This window comes from Nannospalax galili, unplaced genomic scaffold (assembly GCF_000622305.1).
Source record: "Nannospalax galili isolate Female #2095 unplaced genomic scaffold, S.galili_v1.0 scaffold161, whole genome shotgun sequence".
Lineage (NCBI taxonomy): Eukaryota > Metazoa > Chordata > Mammalia > Rodentia > Spalacidae > Nannospalax > Nannospalax galili.
This window is the reverse complement of record NW_008348586.1, coordinates 2,262,160-2,277,871: the sequence shown is the minus strand read 5'-3', so window position 1 is coordinate 2,277,871 and position 15,712 is coordinate 2,262,160. Positions and strand designations below refer to the sequence as shown.

Below are 15,712 nucleotides of genomic sequence, written 5' to 3'. Positions count from 1 at the left end.
TTATTTTGATATATCACAGTGAAAGATTTATCGTCCTCTTTTTTTTTTTTTTTTTTTAAAAAAAAAAAAAAAAAAAAAAAAAAAAAAAAAAAGTGCTTCTTGCAAAGGCATTTTTGACTAGATTAATTGGATTTAGACTCAATAGTTTAAATTCATAGCTTTAGCCTCTCCTTTTAGAATTACTTATTCTGGTGTTTTCTCTTTTAAGAAAAATAGCCAAGGTAGCCCATAGGGAGTACTGTAGTGATCGCTCACATTTTCCCTTTTTATGTTCTCTGTGGGAAGATGACCTCTTTTTTTTTCCACAAGGCTAGGGGAAGCTGGTTATAGAAGACTTGCTTATGAGCAGTGGACCTTGTATAATTGCTTTCCAAAAATCTTTCTAAGAAAATCTTTAAAGGAGTTGTTTTTCACAAATTATAATAGTTCCTAGTAACTGGAGTCTGTAGGCATGTCAAATCTCAGAAAAGGTGTTGGGAAAGGGCCAAGGGATGTTTATTTTGAAGCCACCATGAGAAGATTTTGATTTTTCATCAGTTTTCAGCAAAATGAGGGATTCCACATTGCCTGTGTAGCAGATGTCTCCTGCTCTGCTGAACTCATTCCCAGCAGAGCACAGTCCTTTTTTATTCCTAGAGCCTCATGTGGAGCCTGCACATGTATCCTGTAGCCCCTATGAAAACCTTCAAGCTGTCACAAACAGCTGATTCCATGGACAGATGGGAAGAAGAGAGAATAGGAAGACAGATTCCTCTCAGCATTTATCCCAAGTTCCTAGGTCTTAATTTTTATTGGATTTAATTTTCTTAGAGATCTTTGACCAGTTAAAGACATACTAGGAAATTATGCTCAAATTATACTTATGGCTTAAGTAAGGGATTGATATAAAGCCTCAAGGCTTATCACACTAGTTTTCCATCTGATTCTGGAAAGTAGTTCTTAAAAGTCCAAGGATTTGGGTTGGGGATATAGCTGTTAGTAGAACACTTGCCTAGCATGTACCAAGTCCTGGGTTTACTCCCTACCGCTGCATAAACCAGACATGCCTTTAATCTCAGAAGTTCAAGGCCATTCTTAGAAATCCTGTCTAAAGATAAAAAGTCCAAGGATTTGTAGGAAGTACAATAGATTACAAAGGAGTTCTTTTTCTTCCTCCCTCCATCATCAAATTTGTGACCCTCAAATGGCTTTTGGTGTGGGTTCCTCCAATGGAGCCTGGTTAACCTACCCTGCATCACACACTTAAAGAAAATTGTTTCTGGGGCTGGAGAGATGGCTCTGGTTAAAAGCACTGACTGCTCTTGAAGAGGACCCAGGTTTGATTCCCAGCACCCACATGGCAGCTGATAACCATCCATAATTTCAGTTCCAGGGGAATCCAGTGCCCCCTTCTGACCTTTTCGGGCATTGCACAACATGGGTGCACTTGCATGCATGCAGGCAGTATACTCATACACATAAAATAAAAATAAAAATAAATTTTTTTTTGGTCTTTTTGAAGCAGGGTCTCCCTGTAGCCCCAGCTGTCCTAGAACTCACTATGTAGACCAGGCTGTCCTTGAACCCAGAGATCCGCCTGCCTCTGCTTCCCAAGTGCTGAGACTACAGGCGTGCACTACCATGTCCAGCTTAAAATATTTTTTTTTAAAGAAAAAAAGGGGGCTGGAGAGATGGCTCAGCAGTTAAGAACACTGACTGTTCTTGCAGAAGACCCGGGTTTGAATCCCAGCATCCACATGGCAGCTAAAAACTGTCCATAACTCCAGTTCCAGGGGATCTGACAGCCTCTTCTGTCCTCCACGGGCATTGCACGACATGGGTGCACTCACCTACATGCAGGCAATGCATGCATACACATAAAATAAAAATAATAAATAAAAAATAAATTAAAAAAAAATAGAAAGGAAACTGTACCTTTCCCAGCAGCTGTTGGTTGCCAATAGTTCCTCAGCTAGGATTGGGGCTCCTTACCCTCTTCCCTTAGATTTTTGTCTGACTTCAAACTGAGTTTCTTAAATATATTTCTCACTGCTTGCTTTTTCGTTTTTTATTAGGATCAATATGCCAATGCATTTTTGCATGATGACAACATGAATTTTCGAGTAAATTTACATAGAATGGTAGGTATGACTTTTACTTCTTGGTTTTTTTTTTTTTTTTCCTTTGGTCTTTTTGAGAGACAGGGTCTCCCTGTAGCCCCAGCTGTCCTGGAACTCACAGAGATCCACCTGCCTCTGCTTCCTGAGTGCTGGGATTAAAGGCATGCACCACCACGCCCAGCTACTTCTTGTTTTTAATAACAAATTTTTTGTGTGTGTTGGTGGGTTTGGGATGAAATTGATCTTTTTAAAACAAATGGTGGTAGGGGACTGGAGAGATGGCTCAGCAGTTAATAACACTGGCTGTTCTTGCAGAAGACCCAGGTTCCCACTCACATGGCAGCTGACAACTGTCCATAACTCCAGTTCCAAGGGATCTCACGGCCTCTTTTGTTCTCCACAGGCATTGCACAACACGAGTGCACTTACCTACATGCAGGCAATACACGCATACACATAAAATAAAAATAATAAATAAATATTAAAAAAAAATGGTGGATAGTTGTATACCTAAAGGACTCAATGTGTGATCGCTTTTCAACAGATCTATGTCTGTCCTTGGGACTTTGGTATGTCATAGAGCTGTTTTTTGCTCAAGAGAGGATAGCAAGATCCACATAGCTATTGTGGTAACACTGCAATATGTTAGTAGTATATTTAAAAAAGATATGACTCTAAGCCTTTTCTTTTCAAAAGGGAGTATCATACTTGGGTTGTCAGGGTTGGTGACAAGGACCTTAAGCTGCTGAGCATCTTGCCAGCTCTTTTTCTTATTTTTAATTTTATTAAACCAGAGTGTCATGTAGCTGAAGTTGGCCTCAAACTCACTCTGTAACCAAAACTGGCCTTGAACTCCTGATTTTCCTGCCTTCCCTTCTTTAATGCTGGAATTTTAGGTGTGTACCACCATGCTCAGCTTTGTAGTATGATTTTGGTTGGCTAAGACTATCGTTTAGATTTGAAAATTCTTTTATTTTTTTATTTTTTATATTTTATTTATTATTTTTATTTTATGTGTATGAGTGTATCGCCTGCATGTATGTGAGTGCACCCGTGTTCTGCAATTCCTCAGAGGTCAGAAGAGGGCTTCGGATTCCCCTGTAACTGGAGTTAAGGATGGTTTGTAGCTGCCATGTGAGTGCTGGGAATCGAACCCGGGTCCTCTGCAAGAGCAAGCAGTCAGTGCTCTTAACCGCTGAGCCATCTCTCCAGCCCCGAAAATTCTTTTTTTTTTTTTTTTTAATTGCAACTGCTGCTGTTGCTGACTGTATAGCTGTCACCAGCACCTCCTCTTCATTTGTGTGTGTGTGTGTGTGTAAAGGTGCATACACGAACTGTGGTCAGAGGACAACCTTGGATGTAGTTCTGCAGGTGCCGTACACATTTTTTTGATTGGTCTGGAGCTTGCCGAATAGGTGAGGCTGGCTGACCAGGGATTCCCAAGAATCTGCCTGTTTCTGCATCCCCAGTGCTGGGATTACAAATGTATTCCATCACACTTGGCTTTTTTATGTGGGTTCTGGGGCTTGAGCTCAGGTCCTTGTGCTTGCCTTTACCAACTAAGCCATCTCCTCAGTCCTTCCTCTTTATTTTTTTTGGTCTTCCTGTAGCCACAACTGGCTTAGAACTCATATGTAGACCAGGCTGGCCTTGATCTCATAGAGATCTGCCTGCCTCTGCCTCCTGAGTGCTGGGATTAAAGAGGTGCACCTCTGCACCCAGCCCTTTTCTTTTTCTTAATTATTTTTTATTACTAAAGAAAAATACTAGTGTGCTTTTTTTATTGTTGGTAATGTCACTTGTCCGTTATAGATAAAAGTAAAAACAACATCTTTTCTGTTGCAGTGTGCACCAGTGCCCTTTGGGACTATGGTCTTGCTGTAAATTGTATTTTTGCCACACACCTGCATTGATAACTAAGATGCATTTACAAGTCTTCCCTCCCCCAAAGAAAAAGAAAAATTAGAATCTCTGTAGTAGAGATTTTATTTGCATGAGAAACATCATGCTAATTTCCTTTCCTTGTGTGTGTGAAGCCAATGAGACACAGGAAGAAGGCTGCTGACAGGAACCTCCCCTGCCGTCCTCTAGTGTGTGCAGTCCTGGGTGAGTATTTCAGAACTGGTGTTTTTCTGAGGCAATGATAGGTTTTCCTGATAAAGATGCTAGTTGATTTGCTTTTTCCTCAGATGAGTTACTATTTATACTTCTTGAACCATGACCTAAGAAGTTGTGTTTATTGCTGTGTGTCATAAAGCAATCCCAGTGAATTGAGTGCTCAATAAAAGGGTGCTGTTGTTCATAGAAAAGAATCTTTCCTGGGACAAAAGTATGTCTAAACTGGATACATGATTTAATTGGTAAGATGTCTTACTCTTGACCAAGATTACAGATTATTTACTCCCTTTCTTGGTCTAGGTTGATGTATCTTGCCAGGAGGTTTAAATTTCAAGATTGAGATACACAAAACTTCCCTTGAGTAAATTTAATTGAGATGGAGCTGGCAAGTAGGGGCTGTGTCTTAGGTCATTTTGTCTTCCCAGAATCTTGTATTTTACTTAGAGAAATTAGTGGAACTCTTAATCCCATTTTCACTTGGATATTCAACCTCAGTTCCTGAATCTACCTGATTTTAGAAACAGTAATTAAGACTATATAATAAACCTGTGTTGACTCAGAGCCCCACAGACTATTTTAGTCAATATTTGTCAAATGGCATCATAGTGAGCCTATTGACAGATTTAGAGCTGAGTCTCAGGTTGCTTGGATGGGATCCATAATTTCTTTCCTCATTGCTCTAGTCTCAGAATGTGATTTCCCTGTCATTTTGTATTTGTGCCATGGTAAGAGATATCTGAACAATGAAATTTCCCTTGTATCTGAATTTATTGGCAGGTCTTTCTAGAAGTAGGAGAGTAAACTATTTTGTTAATATTTGTTAGTTTTTAAGAGTGATTTATTTTGCTTATTAACTTGTAAGAGAATGAACATTTTGCTTAATTTTTAAGTGGCAAGTATTATATAAAATAAAGTTACATGCAGGTAGCTACAGATGTGAATAGGGGATTCAGCATGAGTACAAGGCACACAGTTTTCAAAGTTTTTTCCAACTTAAAGGTAAGGAATGAGTTTCATTCTAATCTGATTTCTCATTTTCGTCCTTTCCCCTTTTAGACCTGATGGTAGAGTTTATTGTAACACACATGATGAAGGAGTTTCCTATGGATCTCTATGTGTAAGTGCCATGGTTCACTTAGTATGTGGAAATTTATTATGATGAATCAAGTGATAGAGCTGGGCGTGGTGGTGCACACCTTTAATCCTAGCACTCAGGAGGCATAAGCAGGTGGATCTCTGTGCGCTTAAGGCCAGCCTGGTCTATGTAGTGAGTTCCAAGCCAGCTGGGGCTACTGGGAGACCCTGTTTCAAAAAGCCCCCCCCCCAAAAAAAAACAAAAAACAAGTGATAGAAAATTTATGGTCTGTGTATACTTTAAGAAAAACACATTTATGTTTGAAGAAATATCAGATGTGAGATGTGTTAGTCTTTTCAGAAGTGGAAGAGTACAAACATTTGGATTTTGTATATATCTTCATTATCACTTTTTAAAAAATCTTTTTTAAAATTTTATTTTATTTTTATTTTTTGTTTATGCATGTATTGACTACATGTAGGTAAGTGTACCCATGTTGTGCAATGCCCAAGGAGAACAGAAGAGACTGCTGGGTCCCCTGGAACTGGAGTTGTGGACAGTTGTTAGCTGTCATGTGGGTGCTGGGATTTGAACCCAGGTCTTCTGCAAGAACAGTCAGTGTTCTTAAGCTCTGAGCCATTTCTCCAGCCCCATTTTTTTTTTTTTTTTTTTTTTTTTTTGTCTTTTTTTGAAGCAGGGTCTCCCTGTAGCCCCAGCTGTCCTGGAACTCACTATGTAGACCAGGCTGGCCTTGAACTCACAGAGATCCGCCTGCCTTTGCCTCCCAAGTGCTAGGACTACAGGTGTACGCCACCACGCCCGGCTTTTTTCAAATCTTTTTGAGGCAGGTTCTTCCTGTAGCCCTAGTTGGCCTGGAACTCACTATGTAGACTAGGCTGGCTTTGAACTCAGAGAAATCTTCCTACCTCTGCCTCCCAAGTACTGGAACTAAAGGCCTGCACCACCACAGTGACTTCTTTATCATTTCCCAGCATGCTGCATGAAGATCTGAGTAGATACCTTGAAACAAATCATATGAGATTGTTGCACTCTGAAGATCTGTAATTTGAGCATACCATTTCACTGTCTCTGAGTGCTAACATTGAAGCAGTCAACAACATTTAGAGTTAGGAAGAGATCAAAAGAGAACTTTTGGTTCATTCTTACCTTACATTGTTATGAGAGCCTACCCTTGCTACATAAGCAGATTATGCCTTCAATGACCTGGTTGGGAAATTCCTGTCTCCTAAAAAAGAGATCTGATCATCCATCACAATTCTTTACAATGAGTGCCTCAGAGGCTACTAAAAATCATTGTATATCATAAAATTTAGGCCATTTACATTTTTGTTTCCTTTACTGCTTTGCTTTCTTTTACCCAGTACTCCAGAACATTAATATCATTCCAAATGTATGTATTTTTCCTTCCTTCAAAAGCATTTCAGACAAGGTATGTCGATGCAACCTGTAGATCCTAGTACATGGGAGGTGGAGGCAGGAGGATTAGAAGTTCAAGATCACCCTTAACGGCTTAACAGTTTTGAGGCCAACCTGGGCTACATGAGATTTTCTATACTTACACACAACACACACACACACACACACACACACACACACACACAGAGCAGCTCAATTAAATCAAGTTTGACAACAGAATTAATACCTCCATTTTTTTCTGATGAGAGAACAATTTGTTGTACTAAGTTGGCATACTTTATTCGAGAACCAGAACTTGGGTATAGGGAGATATACAGAACTTACCTAGACTAGACCTCTAGTTTTTCAGATTGCTTATAGACTATATAGTCTTGGTTTTCTTGAGCTAATGTAATATAAATTTTACTTTTGGATTAATAGGCTACAGTTCTCCATCTCTTTTGACTGTTTAGAAGTCTGATCCTTAATTTTAATGTAAAGACCAATGAAGCTGATTTTTATATAAGGAAGATGAATTTCTCCTGGGTGTGGTGGCATATGCCTTTAGTCCCAGCACTTGGGAGGCAGAGGCAGGTGAATCTTTGTGAGTTTGAGGCTAGCCTGGTCTACATAGCAAGTTCCAGGCCAGCTGGGGCTACAGGGAGACCCTGTCTCAAAAAAGACACCCCCCAAAAAAGCAGATGAATTTCTGCTTATTTTAGATTTTAGATGGAGTCTCTGAACACCTGCAACTTAGGGGTCAGATATTTTTTAAAATTTTTATTTGATGTATATGAGTGTTATGCCTGAATGTATATAAGTATATCCATATTGTATAGTGCCTACAGAGGACAGAAGAGAGGATTGGATCCCCTAGAACTGGACAGTTGTTAGCAGCCATGTGGGTACTAGGATTTGAACCTGGATCCCCTGCAAGAACAGCCAGTGCTCTTAACTGCTGAGCCATCTCTTCAACTCCTCAGATGTGTTTTTGCTATAAACTTTCTGACTCGTTTTCTTTCTTGCTCTCTCCTTCCTTTTAAAATTTTGTATATTCTTCTTTCTGTGTGTGATGTGTGTATATATGTGGTAGGGGAGGACATAGCATATGTATGGAAGTCAGAAGATAACTTGAGGGTACTAGGAATTGAACTCAGGTTGCTAGGTTTGGTGGCAATCATCTTGCCAGCCCTCATCTTTTTTTTTTTTTTTTGAGACAGGGACTCATTAGGTAGACCAAGCTGACCTCTATCTCACAGAGATCCACCTGCCTCTGTCTCCTGAGTTTTGGGACTAAAGGCATGTGCCACCACACCTGGCATGTTTTTTGTTTTTTTTTTTTTTAACCCTACTCTCCCTTTTTTTTTGGTCTTTTTGAGACAGGGCCTCCCTGTAGCCACAGCTGGCTTGGATTTGCTATGGAGAGCAGGCTGACCTTGAACTCACAGAAATCTACCTGCTTCTGCCTCCCAAGTGCTGGGATTAAAGATGTGTGCCACCACGCCCATCTTCTCCTGGTCTACATAGCGAGTGCCAGGCCAGCTGGGGCTACAGGGAGACCCTGTCTCAAAAAGAAAAAAAAAAAAAAAAAAAAAAGATTTATATAAATAAACTATTTAGAAAAGGAGGCTTGGGATGATCATTGTGAATTCAAGTTCAAGGCCAGCCTGGTCTACATAGCACGTTCCAGGCCAGCTGGGGCTCTCAAAAAAGATCAAAAAAAAGAAAAAGGCTACTCAGGGCTACAATTAATTAGAATCTTTTCCTTTCACTAATTTATTTGAATATTATTGAATTTTTGTGTATTTCATGCAGAAAATCATCTTTATTCCCCCTTCCCCTTTGGCACCCTCCCATAGCCCCCCACTGGAGTTCATACATTCTGTCATTTATATTAAGGTCTATTATGTAAAGTTAGTGTCCCAAGTTGTCCCTCAGTGCAAGTTCATCCAATGGGGTTTAGTTAGCCTATCTAGAGACTCTACCTTTAAGAAGATCAGCTCTAGCTGGGGGTGGTGGTGCAAGCCTTTAGTCCCAGCACTCCGGAGGCAGAGGCAGGTGGATATCTGTGAGTTCAAGGCCAGCCTGGTCTACATAGTGAATTCTAGGCCAGCTGGAGCTACAGGGAGACCCTTTCTCAAATGAAAAAAAAAAAAAAAAAAAAAAAGAAGAGGAAGAAGATCAGCTCTCCCTCATCCCAGCAGTAATCAGCTGCCAACAATTCTTTGGCAAAGATTGGGGGTTGCTGTTCATTTCCACAGTTCTGTGCTGGGTTTTTGTCTGCTTAAGTTGCATGGACCTCGTGCATGCTGACACCATTGCTGTAGGTTTGTATGAGAAGGGTCCCTGGTGCCTGTAGGACTATTTCTGTATGTCATGCACCTCTTCCCTGGCTCTTACAATCTTTCTGCCCCCTCTTCTGAAATGGTCCCTGAGCACTGGGTGGGTGGACCTCAGTATAGGAGTCCTGTCCAAGGACCTTAACTCTGCTAACTCGTATTCTCTGTGTTTGGCTATTTGTAGCCTTTTGTGTTCCTGGCCCTCTGTTGTATGAGGGAGCTTAATTGATGAGAATTGAAAGATGCATTAGTGTGCATTTGGGTGCATCAGAGTTTGGTGCATATAATATGTTCATGATTGTAATATCTTGGTTAATTGTTCCTTTGATCAGAGTGAAGTACCCTCTTTATCTCTTCTGATTAATTTTAGTGTGAAGTTTGTCAGATAATAGAATTGCAACCCTGCTTGTTTCTTAGTGTCATTTGCTTGAAGTATTCTTTTCCATCCTTTTATCTTAAAGGTAGTGCCTGTCCTTGAAGGTGAGATGGGTTTCTTGCAGACAACAAAAAGATGGATTTTTGTTTCAGTCCATTCAACTAGCCTATGTCTTTTGACTGGGGAGTTCAGTCCATTGATATTTAAACTTATTATTGAAAGATGTGTGTTGGTTGCCATCATTTTGTTTGCTGTTTGCATTCTTTATCCAAATTTATGTTCCACAATTATACCTTTCATTTAGTTTCTTTTTTTAGCATTAATGTGTGTATATTTTTAGCATTAATGTATTTTTTTAGCATTAATGTGTTTTTTTTAGCATTCATTGTTTTTAACATTAATGTGTTAACTTACCTTATGTAGTATCATGGTCAGTGGTTTGTGGGGATTTTTAATATTTTATTTATTATTTTTATTTTATGTGTATGAGTGTATGAGTGTATTGCCTGCATGTATGTGAGTGCACTCGTGTCATGCAATGCCACAGAGGTCAGAAGAGGGCTTCGGATTCCCCTGGAACTGGAGTTAAGGATAGTTTGTAATCACCACATGGGTGCTGGAAATCGAACCCAGGTCCTCTGCAAGAGCAGTCAGTGCTCTTAACTGCTGAGCCCCAGCATTAATGTGTTTTTCATTTAATTTCTTTCTGTTGCTCCTGGGGTATAGTTGTTCTTTTTTCCATTTTTTGTATTTCTTCAAGTATTCCTTAGGCCTGGTTTTGTGGGCATTTGTTCTTTCAGTGTATATGTGTCATGGAAGATTTTTCTTTCCCCTTCAACTATAATAGACATTTTTGCTGGATAAAGTATTCTGGGTTGGCATCTGTGGTCATTTAGAACTGGAAATACCTTGGTCCAGGGTCTTCTGGCTTTCATAATTTGCATTGATAAGTCACCTGTAATTCTGGTGCGTTTTCCTTTTTTATATGTGAGTTGTTTTTTTTTTGCAGCTTTCAAAACACAAAAATTGTTCTGTAGAGTTCTGTGGTTTTACTATGATATGCCATGGGGAGTTTCTTTTCTGGTCCTGTCTATTTGGTATTCTATGTGCTTCTTGTATTTGTATGGGCATGTCTTTCCTTAATTTTGAGAAATTCTCTTCAATCCTGTGTAAGAGCTGGTCAATACCATTAACCTGAAATCCTTCTTCTTCTATGCCTTTGATAGATAGATTTGGTCTTTTTCATGGTGTCCCACGTTTCCTACATATTCCATTCCTGCATATTCCGTTCCTGTGTTTTAAAAAATTTTTTCATAATCTTTGCTTGATTGGTCCAATTCTTCATTTTATCCTACAGTGTTGATATTTCTGTTTTCCATTTCATTCATTCTATTGGTGAGGCTTTTTCCTGTTGTTTCAAATTGACTTATTCAGTTTTTTCACTTCCTTCTTCATTTCAGCCTGAGTTTTTCTTCAATGTTTCTTTTGTGAATTCAGTCAGAAGTTTATCTCTTATCTTCATTTAGCTCTTTGTTTGTGTGTTCTTTAAATTCATTCAATTCCCAAGCTGTCCTGGAACTCACTATGTAGACCAGGCTGGCCTTGAACTCACAATGATGGGATTAAACAATGGGATTAAAGGCATGCACCACCACGCCTGGTTTATGATTGTCCTTTAAAATTCTGTGTCTTAGGTTATCTCTAGGGGTTTCTCCTTGTAGAACTCTTCTATAGGAGTGGTGGAGTCTGCTGGGAGCATGCTGCTTTGGTTTTCCATATTATTATTTTTTTTCTTGTGATTTTGGCACATGGTTTTCTTTTGGTGTTTGTGATTCTGGTATGATACTCAAGCCTTCTTTTGTTGAGTTGAGGTTTGCTTCTGTTTGTATTACTGGTATGCCTTCTTATTGGGTATGTAAAGCTGATTGGTCTAGGTTTCAGGTTCTCTCAGATTTTATTTTAGAGAGAACTGGTGGCTTCAGATCAGCTGCTCAGGAGCTACCATAGAGGTCCAAGTCAAGCTCCAGTCAGGTACACTTAGGTTTCCTTCTAATGGTTTGGTGCCCTACTAGCGGATACTCACAGTACAATTTGGGAAGGTCGCTAAGGGGAGGCCTGATTTTGGCACTCTCAGGCAGTGTGCTAAGGTCTCAGACCCTACATGGTCACTATTAGGGGGTTGGGCATGGTGTGATTTGGGGAAGCTCACCACCACATGGAGGCCAGATCCAGGTAGTTTGCTGAGGTCTCGGCCCCTACACCAGGCAGAGGCAAGATCTAGGCACTCTGAGGTGGTCTACTGAGGTCTCAGCCCCTACCCTACTGTAGGGCAGAGTGGTCTCAACTTTTTTTATTTTTTATTTATTTATTTTTTGGTCTTTTTGAGACATGGTCTCCCTGTAGCCCCAGCTGTCCTGGAACTCACTATGTAGACCATGCTTGGCACTTTTTTTATTTTTATCTTATGTGTATGAGTGGGATGCCTGCATGTTATGTAAGTGCATGTCATGTACTTCTCAAGGAGGCCAGAAGAGGGTGTCAGATGCCTAGTAATTGGAGTTACAGATGTTTGTTAGCTGGCATGTGGGTGCTGGGATCTGAACCCAGGTCCTCTACAAGAGCAGCCAGTGCTCTTTATAAAAATACTTTATTTATATTAATTTTTTACGTGTATGAGTGTATTGCCTGCCTTCATGTAAGTGCGCCTGTGTCATGCAGTGCCTTTGGAGGCCAGAAGAGAGTGTCAAATCCCCTGGAACTGGAGTTACAGTCAGTTAGCCCATGAGAATACTGGGATTCAAACTCAAGTCTTCTGCAAGAGCAGCCAGTACTCTAAACCACTGAGCCATCCTTCCAGCCCCTTATTTTTAAATTAATTTATTTAATTTATTTTTATTTTATATGTATGAATGTTTAGTCTGCATGTGTTTAAGTGTGCCTGTGTAATGCAATTCTCTGTGGAGGTCAGAAGAGGGTGTTGGATCCCCTGGAACTAGAGTTATGGATGGTTGTTAGCCATTTGGGTGCTGGGAACAGAACCTGGGTACTTTGCTGAGCCATCTCTTCGGCCCTTTTATTTTTTATTTTGAGACAAGGTTTTACTATGTAGCCCTTGCTGGCCTGGAACTCACTATGTAGCCTAGGTCAGCCTCAGACTCCTCCTATGTTGATAAGAATGACCTAGGGCAGGCGTAGTGGCGCAGGCCTTTAGTCCCATCACTTGGAAGGCAGAAGCAGGTGAGTCTTTGAGTTCGAGGCCAGCTTGGTCTGCGTAGTGAGCTCCAGTCTAGCTGAGGCTACAGGGATACCCTGTCTCAAAAATAAGAGAAAGAAAGAAAGAAAAAGAAAGAAAGAAAGAAAGAAAGAAAGAAAGAAAGAAAGAAAGAAAGAAAGAAAGAAAAAGAAACAATCTCTTAGAGGTCTACAATCACTTTTCTTTTCTTTTTTTCCCTGTAGCCCCAGCTGACCTGGAACTTGCTATGTAGACTAGGCTGGCCTCGAACTCACAGAGATCCGCCTGCCTCTGCCTCCTGAGTGCTGAGATTAAAGTCATGCACCATCATGCCCGGCTTCTTTTTATTTTATTTTTTTGAGACAGGGTCTTGCTATGTAGCTCAAGCTGGTGTGGAATTCTTTGCTTTTGATTCAGAGTCTCATGTATCCTCCCCAGCTGGCATTCACTAGGAAACTGAAGATGACCTTGAGCTTCTGATTCTTTTGCTTCCACTTCCTGAGTGCAAGGATTACAGGCATGTGCTACTACACCAGTTTTGGTGATGCTAGGGATGAATCCAGGGTTTTGTGCATGCAAACGTGCACTCTGCCAACTGAGCTATAGCCCCTGCCCCTGGCCTGGAACCTGCTGTATAGCCTAAGTTTGTCAGTTTACCTCAGATGGTTATAGAAAAAAGTGTTCTTTGTGGCTGCAGGTTTGTGAGGGTTCCAGGGCTAGAGAACTTGCTTTCATGCTCACTTAATGGTTATTGGTAAGCCCCAGATTTTTTAATATTTGTGTGTGTGTGTGTGTGTGTGTGTGTGTGTGTGTGTATGTGTGTGTGTGTGTGTGTGTGTAAGTTGGTCGATCAGGGACAACTTGCAGCAGTCAGTTCTCTCCTTCCACTATGGGTCCTAGGGATCAAATTTAGGTCATCAGTTTTGGTGGCAGGTGACTTTACCTGCTGAGCCATCACGCTGGCCCAAACCTCAGTTCTTCATCTGGACCTCTTCGCAACGTTCTGGACATGGCAGCTAGGTTACTCCAAATCAAATAATCTAATACCTCTAGCCTGATGTCTTTGGCTCTTACCTGTCAGAGAGAGGTTAGTAGTGTTTTTTTCTGCTTTTCTCCTTTGCTAGGAGGCCCAAGAGAATAGCAACTCCTAATTTAGCTTGATTCACTGATCTATCAGATCAGACAGATGTAAGTAGTATTTTAGGAATCTTTGTCTTAGATGAAAGCTGTAGAATCTGAGCAACTCAGTCCTACCTCAGAAAGTATCGTCTATTGGAAGTTGAAGCGTACCTGGATCTATTAGAAAACTTCATAATCAAACAAGGAGAGAAGAGCCACTCTCTGCTACTACATTTTACCTTGCTTATTTGGTACTTCTGGTTTCATCTTCTCTGCTTCATTCTTTCATGTTGGAACAGTTTCCAGAGGAAGAAACATTTTTATTTGCTTGAAACTAGCAGGTTATCTGAGTCCTGTTTCCTAAGAACCTTACAACTCAGTTGTAATAAGATTTAAGTAGAGGCTGGGTATGGTGGTGCACACCTTAAATCCTAGCACTTATGAGGTAGAGGCATGCAGCTGTCTGTGAGTTTGAGGCCAGCCTGGTCTACATAGTAAGTTCCAGGACAGCTAGGGCTACAGGGAGATCCTGTCCAAAAAAAAAAAAAAAAAAAAAAGATTTAAGTAGTAGCTCAATCAATATTTGGTAAATGAATAAATAAAAAAAGATAAGCCTGGATCAGGTATGGTGAAAAACTCCTTTAATTCTAGCAATTGGGAGGCAGAGGTAAGCAGATCTCTGTGAATTGGAGGCCAGCCTGGGCTATAGAGCAAACCCTACTTCAACAAATATAAGCAAACAAAAAAGAATAGGTCTGAAAATTTCTTAATGAATCTTTTGGTTGGTATGATGCCCTTGGAACTACAGTGGGATTCTATCCAAGCCCTGGGTCTCTGGCTGCCCAATGCAATACTTCCTTAACTATCCTAATTTAAGTGCCTGTGGGGCAGTGAATATCTCTGATAGAAAAACATAGATGCTGGAATTAAGACATTGTATTTTAATATTATTTTTATTTTATATGTATGAGTGTATTGCCTGGATGTATGCTGGAGTTAAGGACGGTTCGTAGCCACCATGTGGGTGCTGGGAATCAAACCCGGGTCCTCTGTAAGAGCAGTCAGTGCTCTTAACCGCTGAGCCATCTCTCCAGGCCAAGACATTATATTTTAGACAATTTAGAAACTTCCAAAGACTAGGGATTTCTTTTCTTTTTTTCATTTGTCTTTTTGAGACAGGGTCTCCCTGTAGCCCCAGCTGGCCTAAACTTACTATATAGACCAGATTGGCTTTGACCTCACAGAGATTCACCTACCTCTGCCTCCCAAGTCCTAGGATTAAGGCTTTGTGCCACCATGCCTGGCAAGACAAGGGATTTTAATGACTGAGATCCTAATTAATTGAACTTGAATTTTTTTTTTTTGGTCTTTTTGAGACAGGGTCTCCCTGTAGCTCCAGCTGTCCTGGAACTCACTATGTAGACCAGGCTAGCCTTGAACTCACAGAGATCCACCTGCCTCTGCCTCTGGAGTGCTGGGATTAAAGGTGTGCGCCACCACGCCCGGCTGAACATTGAATTTTTAAAAAAATATTTTATTTGTATTTTTATTTTATGTGTATGAGTGTATTGTCTACATGTATGTGAGTACACCCATGTCGTGCAGTGCCGCGGAGGTCAGAAGAGGGCTTCGGATTCCCCTGGAACTGGAGTTAGGACGGCTCATAGCTGCCATGTGGGTGCTGGGACTCGAACCCGGGTCCTCTGCAGGAGCAGTCAGTGCTCCTGACTGCTTTTCGCCATCTTTCTGTGTTTTTTGATGGTTTTCTGTTGTATTCATCTTTCCTTTTTATGTTCTGTGTCACTACCATAGATTTTTGCTTTGTTGTTACCATGAGGTTTATATACAGCATCTTGATCTTAATATAGGAAGTTGTAAGGTGATGATAATTTTAATATAAACAAAAACTACACTTGCATTCCCTTTCCCCTGCCCTGC

The 15,712-nt window shown here is 40.6% G+C and overlaps 1 protein-coding gene across 4 annotated transcripts in view; it reads left to right on the top strand.

Annotated features, from left to right (window-relative positions):
• Positions 1 to 15,712, top strand: part of Armh3 (armadillo like helical domain containing 3) — a 253,901-nt gene that overhangs the window by 84,404 nt on the left and 153,785 nt on the right. For all 4 annotated transcript variants that reach the window (XM_008845618.3, XM_029569626.1, XM_008845621.3 and 1 more), the window contains 3 exons: positions 2,055 to 2,120; positions 4,136 to 4,205; positions 5,274 to 5,334. In XM_008845618.3, the coding sequence (XP_008843840.1) occupies positions 2,055 to 2,120; positions 4,136 to 4,205; positions 5,274 to 5,334 (197 nt within the window). The remainder of the gene's footprint in view (positions 1 to 2,054; positions 2,121 to 4,135; positions 4,206 to 5,273; positions 5,335 to 15,712) is intronic.